The sequence below is a fragment of the Ammospiza nelsoni genome, chromosome 13, assembly GCF_027579445.1.
Source record: "Ammospiza nelsoni isolate bAmmNel1 chromosome 13, bAmmNel1.pri, whole genome shotgun sequence".
Taxonomy (NCBI): Eukaryota; Metazoa; Chordata; class Aves; order Passeriformes; family Passerellidae; genus Ammospiza; species Ammospiza nelsoni.
The window spans coordinates 17,599,846-17,616,522 of NC_080645.1; the positions used below are offsets into that span (position 1 = coordinate 17,599,846).

The 16,677-nt window shown below is 43.5% G+C and overlaps 1 protein-coding gene across 1 annotated transcript in view; it reads left to right on the forward strand.

The window, feature by feature from the left end:
- Positions 1-346: 346 nt before the first annotated feature.
- Positions 347-16,677, forward strand: part of GAN (gigaxonin) — a 40,167-nt gene continuing 23,836 nt past the window's right edge. Inside the window, exons 1-4 of the mRNA XM_059481449.1 lie at positions 347-513; positions 13,932-14,046; positions 14,885-15,235; positions 15,683-15,900. Of these exons, the coding sequence (XP_059337432.1) occupies positions 347-513; positions 13,932-14,046; positions 14,885-15,235; positions 15,683-15,900 (851 nt within the window). The remainder of the gene's footprint in view (positions 514-13,931; positions 14,047-14,884; positions 15,236-15,682; positions 15,901-16,677) is intronic.

Sequence of the window (16,677 nt, forward strand, 5' to 3'; positions counted from 1 at the left end):
CTGCTGCCCAGGAGCTGTGCAGAGCCAGAAGGTGCCTCCTGAGCCTCCTTTTCTCCAGGCTGAGCCCCCCCCAGCCCCTTCCCCGGCTCCGTTCCCTTCTCTGGACCTCCTTTAGCGACATTCCAAAGCCGTGAGGAGACCAAGCCGAGATTTCCGCGGGCCGTCCCCGCCCCGCCCGCGGAGGGGCCGCGGTGCCCGAGGCCGCCGGGCCGGGCCGCCCCCGCGGGGCGGCGCGGGGAGATGATGCCGGGAGATGATGTCAGCGGCGGGCGGGCGCTCAGCCATGGTGTGAGGGCAGGGACTGAGCCGGCCCGGCCCGGCCCGGCTCGGCGGCGGCAGCAGCACCATGTCGGGCCCGAGCGCCGTGTCGGACCCGCAGCACCCGGCGCGGCTGCTGCGGGCGCTCAGCTCGTTCCGAGAGGAGACGCGGTTCTGCGACGCGCACCTGGTGCTGGAGGGCGAGGAGATCCCGGTGCAGAAGAACATCCTGGCGGCCGCCAGCCCCTACATCAGGTACGGCCGGGCCCGCGGCCCCCGGGCGGCCGCTCGGAGGGGCCGCGCTGCGGGGAGCGGGGCCGGGGTTATGTAAGGAGCGGGATCCGCCGCGGGTGAGGGCGGAGGAGCCGGGGAGGGCCGGCGGGGCGGTCTGCGGACCCCGGCTGCGCCTCGGCCCGGAGTTGGCCCGGGCGCTCAGGGAGGGTGTGGAGTCTCCCTCACCGGAGGCATTCAGACCCCGGCTGGACGCGTTCCTGTGTCACCTGCTCCAGGTGGGAGCTCCTGTCCTGAGGCAGAGGAGCTGGGCTGGGTGATCTCCAGAGCTCCCTTCCAACACCCGCTGTTCTGTGGGAGCAGCTACTGGGCCACCTCCTCCCCACCTTCCCTCCTTCTTTCCCTCCTTGCTTCCCTCCTTCCTTCCCTCCTTCCCGTGCCGCCGAGTCCCTCCGCAGGAGCTGTCGTGTTCTCGGCATCACAACGCTGCTTTTCCAGCTCTGAGAGGCTGTGTCACCCACCAGGGAAAAAATCCCCCCCCAAACTTCATTGCTGCCAAGCGCCTGGTGTGAAGTAGTGACCCCTAAAGAGAGAAGTGTGAGGATGGTGAGGGAGGTGTCCGGCCGAGGGGCAGCATCCCAGGGGCATTGTGAGGCGCTGGGCTCTGTGTGTCCCTCGGCCGCACCGAGTCAGCACTTCAGCATCATTTTTTTCCTCCTTAATGTCTTTTAGCAAGACAGGGCTCCAGGTGGTGGTCATGGGTTCTGAAGTACACGGGCTTCTAAATTAAAAAAATAAAAATACAGGATTGTCTTCCCATCGCTTGTGCCCCCACAACATCCAAGAGCATCGCTCGGAAATTGCCAGAGGGACAAAGCCTGGCGGTGCCAGGATCGTTGGCAGCTCTTGGCAGGGCTGTCACCAGCATGTGCAGTCAGAACTGTGCCACTGACAGCCAGTGCTGGGGAGGATGAGCTGCATTAGCACAGTCATGGTTTCAGCCTGGCAGGCAGCTGCTCCTGGGCTGTGTGTGCAGGGAAACCCAGGTCATGGAGAGTCCTGCTGACACCGGCCTGAACCCCATCACACTCGGTGCTGACAAGTCCAGTGACAGCAGGTGAAAAGAATATACCCTCCACGAGGTGTTATGGTACATGTCTGCATGTCAGAGCAGGTAAACAAAACATACAAGTGGTTAATTTCAATGGGTTTTAAGTCCACTCATTTGTAGTAATAAAGGCATTTGTTTTGTCTTCATGTGTAAAGTAGGAGCAGACCTTCAGTACCATTTAAACACAGGATTAACATAAATATGTAGCAGACTTTGTGTACTGTTTGGACATTTCTTTCAGCTGCTGCTTCCTGTGAAGTTGTCATAAAATTTGCATTTTTTTGCTAGGTAAGGATGGGAATTCTTTATGCTACAGTCTGAAAAAATTCAGCCTTCTGCAGTGTCATATCATCTGCTTTTAGGCAATACATTATTTTGGGTGACCACTGAAGTACAGTGTAAACATTCTCAAGTACAAAAATAAACTAAAAATAAATAGAATATGAGGCTGGTGAAGAACTTTTAAATAGCAGTGATCATGCACAGACTTAAGTAAACAGTTTTCTGCATCATCTGAGCTAGCAGAGCTGAGATATGAAATAAAATGCACATAGAAGGAAGATCATCGAGAATTTGCAAAAAGGACATGGTGGTGCCTATGTACTACTAATAATTTTTGTCACTGTTTGTCTAGAGAAGCAGGTTTGGAAGACTGTGGTGAAAGAAATCAAAGATGTGAAATAGAAATGAGGCATTGATTCATACTCTTCAAAATGCCTGAATGCTTTTTAGGTCATTGGACATCATATTTTAGATGACCATATGCCTGACATTAGGTTTCAGAAGAGTTGCTGTAGGTGGTAAGAGGTCATGTCCTTGGAAAAACTGCTGTTCTACTGCTACAGCAGGATGAGTTTACAGAAAATGTCAATTTTTTTACTGTGAAGAAAAAATCTTAACTAAAAGATACTGTAGATTATCCTATGGAGAAGTACATTTTCACAGAATTTCATCTTCAAGTTTTGCATTTTGTCAGTCTCTGAAAAGTGTGCTGGGGAAACATGGGTTAATTGTGAGTGAGGAATAAGAGCTCCAGACACAACTACATTAGCAACAAAACTTGTAGTCATTAGAGTTGTGGTTTTTTTAAACTCAGAATTGTTCGGGTTCAAATCTCATGAAGGAACTCATTAGCTATGTGTGAAAGTAGGTTACATGCACTAATATATAAATATGATTAAGTGTGAGCTTTGTGTTTTGTTTTTTTTTTTAAGCTTACTCATGTCTTCTCAGGCTTTCAAGATGTAAAGAACCAAAAATACGTGTACCTAGTTCTTGAATGGCACATTAGGAAACACATCTGTATTACCCACCTCTGCAGAGCCTAATTTTTTCTTGCTGTCTGTCTCTCTTCTTTTTATCACTCCAGGATCAGTCTCTTAGTCCAGCTGGTCCTCACATTGGGTAGGATTGGTCAGGTAGGTTGCCAATGTTGGAGCATTGTGTTTCCAGCCAAGGAAACACAGTGGCTTTTTTGGGAGTTGAAGTTAATCTCCACCTTGTACCTAGTCTGTGCAACTCCTATTTATTTGGAGTGTTGGTTTTTCAAAGAAAATCAGTTTAGGCCTCTAAATAAACAGTTATTGCAGGAGACACAAGAATTTCCTGCCCTGTATTTTAAGGGTAGCTGACTCCAAAGCTCTGGTACCACAGGCTGTTACAGTCTCCAAATGCCAATTGATTCAGATTGCTCTCATTTGAAAAATTCCAATATAAAGCTCTGAAAAATCCATTAAGTACTTTCAGAAGTAAAACTTGGAATAAAAAGAATCGTTTATGTGAACCTTGAAGTGAAGCAGTGGAAGGATGAGTTGATGTGGTGTTTTCAGTGTCTGGCTGTCTCATTGTGTGCTGTGGCTGTGGGCAAGTTGGTGGGCGAGTTCAGAAACTGTAGGGTTTGCATGAATACTTAGTTTAGGGTGTGAGTAGGAAAATAAGTAGGCATGGACTTTGTGAGGGGGTGGTTGGGTGTGAGCAGTCTGTGTGTGCTGAAGGATTTGTGCAGCCATGGAGAGAGGAGCGTTACCTGTTTTTTAGTTTTGCATGGAAGCTGTTTGGCTGACTGGTTATGAGTAGGACTCTTGTAAATTATAGTGATGTGTTTTCCCCCTAGTTATTTGGCAACTGGATTATCCATGCAGCTCAAAGATAGCAGCTTCAGTGGGGAGAGGAAAAAAGGCATGAAGGAGCGCAGAGACACACTGGAAGTGTTATTGGTGTCATGGGCCCCACCTGCCTGTCTGATCCATAGGGTGGCTTCTGCAAGTACAGAAAAATAAAAAAAAAACTGTTTAATTTAAAAATTTTCAGTCTGTGGGACCAGTAAGAATTTTAGTTTTTGTGGTAGTTTCATTCTTGAGGTTTTGCCTCAACTGCTTAATGCCAAGTGGTTTGTAGCTCTCTCAGACCAGAGAGGTCTGGGGTGGTTGTGTGAATTCCTACAGAATTCCTTTATAGGTACAGGCTTATCTAATCCCTCTGTGTGCCCCTGGAGCAAATCCTGCCATGTACAAAGCACAGAAGTCTCCCTGCATATCTCTAACATCTTGTGGTATGTTCCTGAGCCTGAGAAAAGGAGGGTTCCTCAGGAAGAAACCGCCACAGGACAAAGTGTGGTTTGGCTCAAGGTGATGCTGCTGTGCATCCCAGAGCGGTTATATTCAAGCCAGGTTAGCTCTTGGTTTTCTCTTCTGTAACAAATCAGCCAGAAACCTGCCCTTTTTTTTTTAGTAGCACTCTTTGTCCTGGCAATTGCCTTAGTGTAGATCCTTGCCCTTGTTTAATTTATTTCGTTTGAGAGCTTGATGTAAATCACAGTGGCGTGAGAGGGCTTTTCCCTGAGCAAACCATGCTTGCACTAGTAAGTTTGGCCTGACTTGTGGCATAGATCTGCCAACCTTTTATAGGCTAGATTTGGTCCAAGCATTCCTGGTATCCTCAGCAGTAGCAGCAGATGTTCCCGTCCCAACAGATCTGTCACTGTCTGGCATGAGTCGTTCCTGGCCAGCTGAAACTTGCAACTCTTTATATTTTGCTCACCTACTGTCTGCTTGCCTGGAACACAGGGAGCACATGGGAACTACCTCAACAAAGAGGATATTTAAGCCCTTATTCTTGGACAAATTTAATGGTGTTACGCAGGGATTGTGCTGCTGCATTACAAATTGAATTAAGACATTTTTGTTACCTCAGCAAGTTTTTGTCTTTGATTTTCACGCATCTGCGTGAGCAGATTTCAGATGGCTGTATGTGTTCTATACTGTTCCCCAAGGCTTTTGAAACTCAGTAATGGACCAGTAATCATATTTAAATCTTTTTTCAGAGGAGCAGAATATAACTAAACAAGAATGTAAATGTAAGGTTAAGTTCATATTATTTTTATGTACTTATAAATAGCTGCACTGCTTGTAAATGGGTTTTGGTCAGAAATAACCTGACAGCCTTTGCATCTTCTCACTTGTCCTGTTCAACCTTCTGACATCCCTAAAACACTGCAGACCTTGTAGGACCCTGCAGAGCCACAGGCAATGCTGAAATAGATTTCCATGAAGATGTGGGGGGACGTGCCCCCATCACTGACCTGCTGCCCTTTCCTCTGTGTGCTGGCACTTGGAGCATTTGCAGTTGTCACAAGGGGAGCCTGCTGAGGCTCCATCCCTGTGTGAGTGTGTCTGGGAGCATCTGTGAGTGCTGCTGTGGGAGGTGGGCTGGGATGTGCCTCCTGCACCCTGGAGGTGCCACTGGACACTTCTTGTTACACCTGTTGGACAGTGAATATTATAGAGCAGGGTCAAGTAGGAGCCAACACATGCCAGGAGTTTCTGCTGCTTATTTCCTGGTACCTGTTTGGTCTTTAGCGACATTTATAGATATATTTTATAGTGTTTTAAAACTTTCTTCAATTTGAGATGACTATTGAGGTCAGAAACACAAATGGCAGCTGGAGCTGGGAGCTGTTTGGCTGTCAGAACGCCGTGCTCCCAAGTTCTGCTTTAGCCAGATCATGCTGTAATTGTGCCAGGGCTTGTTCCCTCTTCACTGGGTGTGCAGGGTGGTGTTGTGGTAACTGCACTGTCAAGGAGGGCTCTGAAGCCATTGTTGTCTTCAGGATTTCTTTTGAGAAGTTTGTTTCTGGCAGTCTCCTGGGAGCTTTGGAGGCTGCCCTGGCAGTAGGAAGTCAGGAACAGATCAGGCCAGAATTTGCTTGCAGGCTTTTTTTTTTTTTTTTAATTTGACATAATTTTGTTTTGGTTTTGATTTAAAAAAAATAAATTGAAATGCAGCCTGTTATGTTTTAGTGGTAGCTGAGTTGTAAAGTCTCTGTGACTTTGAGATGCTATAAATCAAAATAGTTGCCTTGGCCAGAAACTCTGCCTGGCACAACTCAGAAGTGCCTACATGCATGTTATGTTTGGATAAGTAGTTGAGGGGCAACAGTGATAGAGGTATGTTAAAAGTTTATGGTTTAAAAAGGGATTTAGAAGTCACTATACCAGGCTTGAATGGGGAGTTGTTAATTATATTCCTGCTCTGACAGGCCCCTAGAGATCGCCTGAAGGGAAGAAGCCATAAGGCTTTTACCCAGCCCAAAATAGTAAAAAAAATACAGTTGGGCTGCTGCTACACGTCAGGCAGAGGGAGAACTGGGAATCAGAGCATCTTGTTTACCCAGGAGAAGCAGAGATGAAATTTCTTGTCCTTTCTTTGTACCTGCAGACGCGCAGCTCATCTGCGTGCCTGACGTAAGAGGCGAGCTGGGACAGAAGGTGTGGCAGGATGGGCTGCTTGGGATGTCTGGGTAATTTATACTCTGTGGCTCACCTTTACACTTGTATTAATTGCCTTGTTTGGCAAAACTTTTATTATTAAAAGAACCTTTTTTCTTCTTCTTTTTTCCCCTTGATTTACAATGTATTTTGTGGCTGGAACATGCTGATGTGTCTGGAGCTGATGAGTCAGAAATGCTTCACTTCTGTTTTGGTTTTTTTGGTGGGTTCTTTTTTAATTCTTTGAACCTGTTTTGTTTGTGTTGGTCTCATCTGTAGTTACTAAAGGAACTTTTTTTCTGGCATGGACTGACAAATATGAACAGTAATGAATGGTTTGAAAGGATTTGTTTCCTCCCTCTGTTCAGACTCTTATTCTGCATATTGTACAGAAGTTTCTCTCTGTGCTGGTACTGAGTACCAATGTAGTGCTACCCATGCACAGAGTCTCCACTCCTGTCTTTGCCTTCCATATTTTATGTTTGCCATAGCTTAATATGTCCAAAAAACCAAAATAAATCACTGCTTATGCACAGCCCTGAAAGTCCTGGTCCCTATCAAGGAAGTATGTCCCTAATACCATGTGGTTGGTGGCTGGTTTATGTCCCCAGGCATGTTGGTTTACATCCCCTGGATGATGTGGGCTGCCTGCTGCAGCTCTTGTTTATGGACATGAGGAGTGCTCTGTGTTGGAGACTCCTGTGCTGATGAAATCCATGTTCCTGGTTCCTTTTCCATCTGGCTGTGGCATTGCTTTCCGGGAAAGTCTTGCAGATCTGTGTTTTCCAGCTCTGGGCATATCCAGAATTCCGGTGCTTCCCTCAGTTGGATTCCAAACACATTCCAGCTGTTCCACAACACTACTCATGCACTTATAATTTTGTCCATTTGACTTCATACTTACCATCAATTATGAAAATCTTTCTCCAGCTCTGTTGCTTATTGCTCCCATGTGCTGTAAGGATAAGTGAGGTATAAAAACTTGGTTAATCCAAGTTTTCCCAGCAGATCTATTGGTATTTGTTAAATAATAATATTTACAGGAATAAAATGAAATAAAATTAAATTAATTGAATAATAATAATCAGGAATATTTGGGTTATTAGACACATACATGCTGCACAGCATTGTGTTTCTTAAATATATTTAACAGCAAATTTAGCAGCATGGGTACTGTATAACACTGTACTTGTTTCTTCTAAAAAAGCATTTTTAACAGGTTTAAAAGTGGAGTTAATCTGAAAGAAGACATATTTCAAGTAAGACACTCTTAATTTCTTGGCTTAAAACTCTATTTCAAAAATGTCTTCTCTTGTTTTTCTGAGGAAGTCCTGGTTGTAAACTGCTTCCTAAAAAGTGTGACAGTGCTGGGAATCTGTTCAGTGAGCGGACTTGAGTGTCAGGTGGAGCAGAAGAAAACCAAACCCAAGCCACCTCTCTAAACCCAGCAGGTGTTTCTGTCACAGATGAGCAGTGACTGCTGAACCAGGTGAGCTCCACCACATCAGAGATGAGCCTGAGCTGTGCTTTGTGGCATGCACAGGGTGCAGAACCACAGGTGCCCAGCAGCTGATCTGCACTGCCTGTGTGTCACTTGTTGGCAAGCTCAGCTGGTGCAGTTGCTTGGTTGTTTTCTGTGCTGGCTAAAGAAACCCAAAGTGAAATGAAGCATCAGGTCCTTGGTGCTGCTGAGAGCTGCCAGGGTCCATCCTTGGGCACAGTTTGTTGAGTGTGTGTTCTGTCTACTTAGGGCTAACTCACATGTTTAGGCAAGACACTCTGGTTGAGGGTAGATTTCCAATTTAGATTACAATCTAGCTCTGGATGAGCTCAGTGTAATCAGGGTAATTTCAGATTTTCATGGTAAACAAGCTCTTCATTGAGCAAAGCCCATGAGCCCTGTACAGGTCCCTTGTGCTGCTGTTGAAGGAATTGCCTTGTTCCTTTTCTTATGGAAAGGGAGGAAGCCACATTTTTGCCTGACTTAAACTTTTAAATAGTTGAAAAAAATAAGTTATATATCACAGTTTTTGTTTCTCTTAAAGCAAACAAAGCAACTTTGCAAATTTTTGTGCTGAGCTGTTAAATGGACTCGTTTGCCTTGAGATCTGAAGTTGGACTTGGAGATAATCTTAAGGAGAGAGACACAGGAGAGGCATAGCCAAAATCTTCTGAGAGCTGGCACCCTTTGCAGGGTGTGGTGAAGACTGACTTTTATGTGTGGTGCTAAAGGCCAGGGTGCGACCTCAAAGGAAACCTTCTGATTTGGTTGTAAAATATCTTTTTAGGGGATGGTGGTGGGTGGAGTGAACTGCTGCATCATGTTTTTATGTCTGACCTGTTTAATAATGTGATTATTAAGGAGTTTTTTTGCACGTAGAAGGACCAGCCTGTATGGGAGAAAACATTGCAAGGAGAAAGGCAGACAAATGAAAAACTTCACCATTAAAATGGTCAGTCTTAACTGGGACTTAATTAGATTGACCATGGAAAGCTTGTACTTGAAAGACTAAAACCTACATAAGGAAGCCCAGACCAGGAGACTAAATTGACCTTATGTTTGCATCAAAAGCAGATTTTTTGTTTTCTCCTTACTGATGCAAAATCTCCAAGTACTCACTTGTCATTTTTGGGACTGAGTCATCCTTGTGAGCATGTTTTAGGTTTGGTGCATGTCTTTGCTGGAACAGTTTGTTGGAGGTCCAACTTCATTTTAAAATGCTGATGCTCTCTGGAGAAGGCCAAAACACTAGTGCAGGTAAAGGATAAATCATCAAACCCCAATTTTATTGCCCTTTGGTTTCGAAGGACAGCTTTGCTACGTGAATATTAAAGTTTGCTAGTGTGGCAATACTGGCAAAGCATGTGTAGACCAGCCCTTAATGGCTAATCTGGAGCAAAATCATTAATTTGGGAAGACAGCTCCTTTCCAAAAGAACAAGTGTCTCCCTCTTGTCTGGTTCCTGACACCCTGCAGTGTAAGTAGGTCAGCAAACTGTGTTTGCACCGTGGTGACGTGAGAGCAGGTAAAAGTTTTGTGTTGCAAAGCATTAAACCCAAAGTGTCTGTCTCTTGTTTCCCAGATTTTCTGATGGCTGTTCACTGTAAATATCAACAACCTGCTTGTGGTAGATGTGGTCTGGAGCATTCTGGTAGGCACAGTCTTTGCAGACAGGTGTTTTCTTTGTTTGTTTAGGTTCCAATATACCAGCACTCCAAGGATTAAAGCTTTCCAAGAGTTGTGCTCTTGTTCTCTGTATAACTTATGTGACCATTCTAAAAACACATCAGATTTCTTTTCTTAGTAGTTTACAGATAAGGCAGAGATTTCAAAGATGAAAATATTCCCACACAATTATGTCTGACTCAGGAAAGAAAGTGGTGTTGGTGGTGGCCAAGTTCTGAGTTTGAATTTTCATATTGTTTGTTGTCTTGTCTAGTTGAGTATTTAAAAGTGATTATTCCCCTCCTATAAACTTTCAACTGTAAAATGTAAGAAAACCAAGTTTTCAGACATATGGATTTTTTTTTCAATCTGCATCTTATAAATCTTAACTGTCCCACAACAGTGCTTTCACAGGGGTTGGCTGTAAGGTCAGCAGTATTGGTTGTGCTTTGATTTGTTCTGCTCTTTTAAAATAACAGTAAGTTGGAAGTTCCATCCTAATTTTAATAAGAGCTGTGGACACTCTTATTTTCCTGTTTTGCTTTTTGCTTGTGTTTTTTTTTTTAATTATTTGAATCTGTTTTATGTCATTAGATGTAAATTGTTGTTCCTAGCAGCATCAATATCAGTTCTTGAGCCTGTGTTTTCATTTTGAGGATTCACCTTGCTTGTACTGCTTACCTACACAGAAGAGGTACTGGAGTTTTTATCCTCATTCTGCCTCATGTAGAGCGTTTCAGATGACTCATTAGGATTGTATTCCTTAAGTGATGTGGAACAGCAAATTCTAAATTTGTCACACAGAAAACATCAAAACACAACATCAACCCATTTGTTCTTATGCCACTGGCTCAAGGTGTTGTGTGTGCCAGCAGTTTTCCTGATGAGGCACAGGATGTTGGGGTGGATGCTGAGCATTTATGGAACAGTTTAATGTTACTGGAAGCAATTTCAACTTACAATCATGGTCTTAATTAAAAAATGGAAATTATTGTTTTAAAACATGTATGGAGTTAAGTTGCTCAAAATTAAATTACTTGAGAAAACAGGATGAAGAAGTTGCCTTGTTTCATTTCCTCCAGCTCTGTCTTGCCTGCGCTCTGCTCCCAGCTCATGGGGGTTTTGGTTGGCTGGGAGGGTTATTTCCTTCTAGATCTCGATGTTCTGGTCTTCCATCTGAATTAAGGAAGACTGAGGCAGCCTTTTCAGCTGTAGTTTGGCAGCTTGGAGTGCTTTTAAAGTAATTAGAAATGTTGTCCTCAGTAGGAAGCTGTCACATGCCTGTGTTAGGAGCAGCTGTGCTGCAGCTGGCCCATCTCTGCACCTTGGGCTGCTGGTTGCCACTTCCAGCTCTCAGCCACACAAATCACAGGCTGAATAAATCACCCTGAGGAGGAGCATGGCAGCAAGAAGGCATCCTCCTTCTGGGATGACAGATTGGAAAGCCTCTGCTTAAGCATAGCTGCTAACTTACTTTCTAAAGTGAAATTTGATAGTAGGCAAGGGTTAAGTATTTCTCCATGTGCTGCCCATTGTTTTCTGAGCTGGGAACAAATTTGTTTGGAAACTTTCTCGTTCTGTCTCTGGTGTTATGACAGGGATGCCCAGGCCTCAGTTTGCAGGCGAGGTGTGGGTGCAGGTCACAGCTGGTGCTGGGTGATGCAAGAGGAGATGTGGCTCCTTGCCCTTTGCTCGCACACCTCCTACTTTTCTCTCCTCCTTCAGCTTTCTTTCCATTTGGACTCATGATTTTTTTTTTTAAACTTTTCCAGCCCCAAACCTGGTTATAACATGTCCTTGCATCATATTTTTCCTCCCCTCTTCCCAACAGGCAGTTGCTGTCCTGCAGTTTTGATGTGAGTTACAAGGAGTACCTCCAGCTGCCTTTGGGAATTGCTGTCTTGGCATAGCTCAGAAGTACTTGTACTGAAATAAATAACCTTATATTTTATTAACCAACAAATTAAAATCATGTGACAGATGCATCACTATTGCTTCCCATGACAGATGATAGGAACAAAACTTAATCTGAACTGGGAAGCATTTGCATAAGGTGAATGTTTGCCTAGATACAAGTGTCTGTAACTTTGAAGTAATTTGATTTGTTCTCAAGGCTATTTTTCTGCTTTGGCTTTGTGTTTTGGCTTTGCATTAGGGCCTAGGTAGTTTCTTTAAAGGTCACGAGCTGTTGATGCCTGAAAAAGTACACAGTAATTAGAACATCTACCCTGATAAGACCCAAAAACTCTGAACAACACTTTCTTATTGCTAGGAGGCGTCAGTGTAAAGTCCACGCAATGAGGTGATTTAGCTTGGGTGTGTACAGGTGATGCTAAGATGAAAGTTAGTGATAAATAGCACAAGGCCTTTCCCTAATCTCCCCATTAGTGCTGGCATCAACATGCTTATTATATGCCTTGGACTTGTTTCAAGCCCCTCAGTGTGTTGGACACCCCAGGTTCTGTGTGGATAGTGCTGTGTATTGGATCATAACAGCTACGTACAGGTACCTGACTCTTGTGGGATCCAGAGATCACCCAACTGTCTTTTCTGCTGAAGGAAGCCAGACTCTGTGAAACTTGATACATTTTATGTTAAATTAAAAGAATACACAGTTTCATCCTAGGAATCCAGAAGTGCCTTTTGTTACAAACCAAGAATCCCCGAAATCAGGTGTAAATGGAGGTAGTTTGGATAGATTTGAAAATGTGTGTAAAGAAGCCTTTGCTCTGTTAGAAGTATAAAGGCACGTTGCCCTGTTTGTATATGCTCTGTTTGGAGCTTGTAGACATGGAAAATGCACACTGCACATGGGCAAGGATGGCTCAGGTTGAGGTACAAGTTGTATGTTCTGCTGGAAATGTACATTTGGGGCAGGAGTTTTCAGCTGACAAGCTGTAAATCAGTGCCTGCTATTACAGCATGAGCTTTAATGGGAGTCACATAACTTTCCTAATTTCCTTCCAGGTGTTAGGAAATAAACAATTTCCTAACCCACGCCACGCTGCTGTTGTTATTTGTATTGTGACCTGTGCCAGGGGGAAGCAGCTCCAGCCCTGGTGCATGGGCACCGCTATCTCTGAGTGCTCTGCAGAGTAGAAAAGGAATGTGAAGGCAGGACCACAAGGATGATGAACTAAAGGGCTAAAATTACTGCCCTTATTCACACTTAAAAATAGCTCCTTACAGACTAAGGTTTTATTTGATGTGAGTTACAGCTCAATTTGTGAGAAACTTAATTTATTCCGATATGAGTAAGTGAGGCAGAATCTGCCCTTAGCTAAGACCTATTTATGTATTTGCTTAGCATGAGTATGGATAGCAGGAGGCTGGACACTTTCAGCTTAGCAGAGCCACAGCTTTTCACATTAAGAAACTGATTCTATCTAAGGATATATTCAAATGAATGTTTAAAAGTTGTAAGAGCGTTTATTTTAGAGTGCTGTGGTATAGATGTAGGTCACTATATATACACAGAAGTGGGGAAACAAACTTTCTTGTCTTTATATAATGTATTCTTCATTGACCAAAATGTGGAAAAATATGTTAAAAACTGGTCTTTTATTAGCTCTTGTGTCTGTTTGCACCAAACTGGTGGATGCTGCTCCCTTTTGAACATTAAAGTTGTCTCTCCTGTAAGAAGTGTTTGCACTGACAGCTGGTGGAAAGCAAAGTGTCTGCTGTGCTATTATTACTTCCTCACCTTTTCCCCTAGCCTCCACCATTCTCTTCACAGGCACATCACAGTGCTCCTGGTATGTTTAAAGAAATGGCTTGTAAGTGAAGTGTCCACTGATGTAAATGAATATTTAAAGCTCTGCTGAGCAGCACATGGGCTGTTCCCTTCAACTGTGAGTGCATGGCTTGGTTACAGCCAGGCACAGCATTAGGCTGATAACATCATAAACTACACAAAATGGTAATGCAATCCAAATGTTTGTGCTGCCAGTGAATATTCTGATCACATCTGCTAACTCTAATTATTTCTTCCTTGGTAAAAAAAGTTTTGGTTTTGTTTTGCTTTGGGTTTTTTCCCACCTTTATCAAAGCAAATTCTCGTGTTTCATCTGTCAGCAGAGCTGCTGTTCTGTTGGAAGTCTGAGTGAAGTTTTTGAATGCTTGTGATGAATGAGCTGGGATAAAACATACTTTGGCTCTTTGATGGCCTGGGTAGTTTGCAAGGCTGACAGATTTGTTCAGTTTGGAAAAGTGATGAGCAGTATCAGAGGCCATGCCTATGTGGTAATTCGAGGGACAGTTTTTCCATCACATTGAAAGGTTTTAACATCTCTGTTGTGGCTCAAGACATCCATATTCTGAGATTTCAGATTCTTCAGAAACTGACAGCAACCAGTGCCCAGATTTTGAACTTTGCTCTTTTCCTTTTCTCTTCTCTTAGAACAAAATTGAATTACAATCCTCCAAAGGATGATGGCTCAACGTACAAGATTGAACTCGAAGGGATATCTGTTGATATCATGAAAGAGATATTAGACTACATCTTCAGTGGGCAGGTATGGTGTTCAAACCCCCTAAACCTCACTTGGACTATTTGCCAAAATAACTGGAGTTTTAACACTGCTATCCTGAAAGAAGTTTAAAGCTTTGTGATAAAACTTCTGCAGAGTGGGACTGTGCATATGAAGTAGAGGCAGTAGTCTCTGCAGGAGTTGTCTCCTCTTCTTGTGTAGCAGGGGAGGACTTTAAAATTTAGAGTCAATGTCAAATCCTTGTATTAAAATTGGTGGCTACCTTCAGTAATCTGCTTTAAAACAGGCAGTGTTTGTCAGCTGTGACAGAGGACTGCTTTGGTAGCCACAGAGATGGAGACCCCATCACTGAGGGTTACAGTACACCAGGCACCCTCCCTCCCTGCCCCTTGTTCCCACCTCTGTGGCTCTTGTCACATCTGCCTGCCAGGAGCCTTAGCAGGAATTAAAGTTGGTATGTCCAGTTTATTTGTAACCACACTGAGATTGCTGAACAAGGTTAGCTTTTAGCAGAAAAAAGAAAGGCAGATTTGGCTTGAAATTCATTCCTCATGTGTGTTTAAAAGAATGTATTTATTTATTACAGCAACACTCATTTTAGGTTCCTGGATGAGATGAGCAATTTTATGGTTGGTTACTTCAGGAACTTATCAAAATTTCTGCTCCACACCTTCTGTCAAGCAAATGCCTTTCCAACCCTGTGTTAATTAATTAATGGTTAGCAGTCATATCAGTTTCTCCTGATCCTTACACTGGCATTAATACTCCATTTTTCAGCCACTGAGAATGAGTGTAATGATTGCGGGCATGTCATGGAACAAATGAGTGATAGTAGCTATAACTTCTAAATTAATTCTTGCAGATCAGGCTAAATGAAGAAACTATCCAAGATGTGGTACAGGCAGCTGATCTCCTGCTGCTTACAGACTTAAAAACTCTCTGCTGTGAGTTTTTAGAAGGTTGCATAGCTGCTGAGAACTGTATTGGTATTCGGGACTTTGCACTGCACTATTGTTTGCATCATGTTCACTACCTTGCCTCAGAGTATCTGGAAACTCACTTTCGAGATGTCAGCAGCACAGAGGAATTCTTGGAACTGACTCCTCAAAAACTGAAAGAAGTGCTGTCCATGGAAAAGCTCAATGTTGGAAATGAAAGATACGTCTTTGAAGCGGTGATTAGGTGGATTTCTCATGATTCGGAATCCAGAAAGGTCAGGACATCCAAATGTTTGTATTTTGAGCATGTCACAAATTGGAGTGTTCATTCTAATCAGTGGGAACTTGAAATCTGTTTCTTTCAGGACTAATCTTACAGAATTTATTGAATTTTGCCTGAAATCCAGACCACAGCATTGCAGTAAAAGAGTGAATGCTGTGTAGTTGATATATTATCTGCTGCCTTCATTATTTAATAGGCATTAAGAATAAAAGGCACCATTTTGACGTTTGATTATATAATCTTGTTTAGATGATGAGAAAGCAAGTAGCATGTTTACAGAGAAACTTCGAGGACTTGATGCATTTCCTTACTAACACTCTCTTGTTTAGTTTATTACTCACCAGTATCAAAAACTCTCAAGTATTTACTAAGCACAGAAGCATCTGCATGTCCAGGTGCCTCCGTGCTGGGGGTGACTTTGTGTCTGTCCTGTCCCCAGGTCCACATGAAGGATGTGATGTCGGCAGTGTGGGTGTCGGGGCTGGACGCGGCGTATCTGCGCGAGCAGATGATGAGCGAGCCGCTGGTGCGCGAGATCGTCAAGGAGTGCAACAACATCCCCCTGACACCCCCGCAGCAGGGAGAGGCCATGCTGGCCTCCTTCAAGCCCCGGGGCTACTCCGAGTGCATCGTGACTGTTGGGGGAGAAGAGAGAGTGTAAGTGTGCAGTGGTGTGACAGCTGGTCCCAGTGCCTGCGCTCACCGCTCTGAAAACACAGATGTGGGCACCTATTGCTTGTTACTCTATCATTTGGGTTTGTTTTAGGTTGGTCAGACACACCTGAAATACCTTTGGGGGTGATTCAGCAATAAATAGTTATTTTGTTTCTGACATTCAACATGTAGTAAACTTTGAGTAGGGTTGTTTGTTCAGTAAGTGTTGGTTAGATTTTTTTAAACTGAATAGACTTAAAAACAGAATCCTTTCTGATGATCTGAAAAGCATGTCTAACATAACTTAGGGGTAATGAACATGTGATTTAAACTGTTTTGTTTATAATAGATGTGGTTCCAAAAAATAAAATAGTCATTATTGGTGCATCTGAGATAAGGCGAAAATTCCTGTTCCACACTATAATCCCTTCCTTCTCTAGAGTACCCCCTGCAGCAGAAGGGAGGGTTCAGTCCTGTTTAAATAAATTTAGCATTTAGATGTTAGCTTTTTATAGAAGTGTAGTAAACCACTCAGATAACATTTTGCATGTCAGTTTGTGAATCATTTTACTCAGACATTACTAATACTGTCTATCAGTTCTTCTCAGCTCATTCAAAGTTCATAAAAAAAGTTACAGGCAGATACAGTAGGAATGAAGTGAATCAGCTTTTTTTTGTCTCCAAGTCTGTAAAATACAAACTCAATTGTTTGGTTTGGGGATCTTCTCCTTACCAGGGAAATGCCACGTGATGAATATACAGGAAAACAAGAACAAGCCA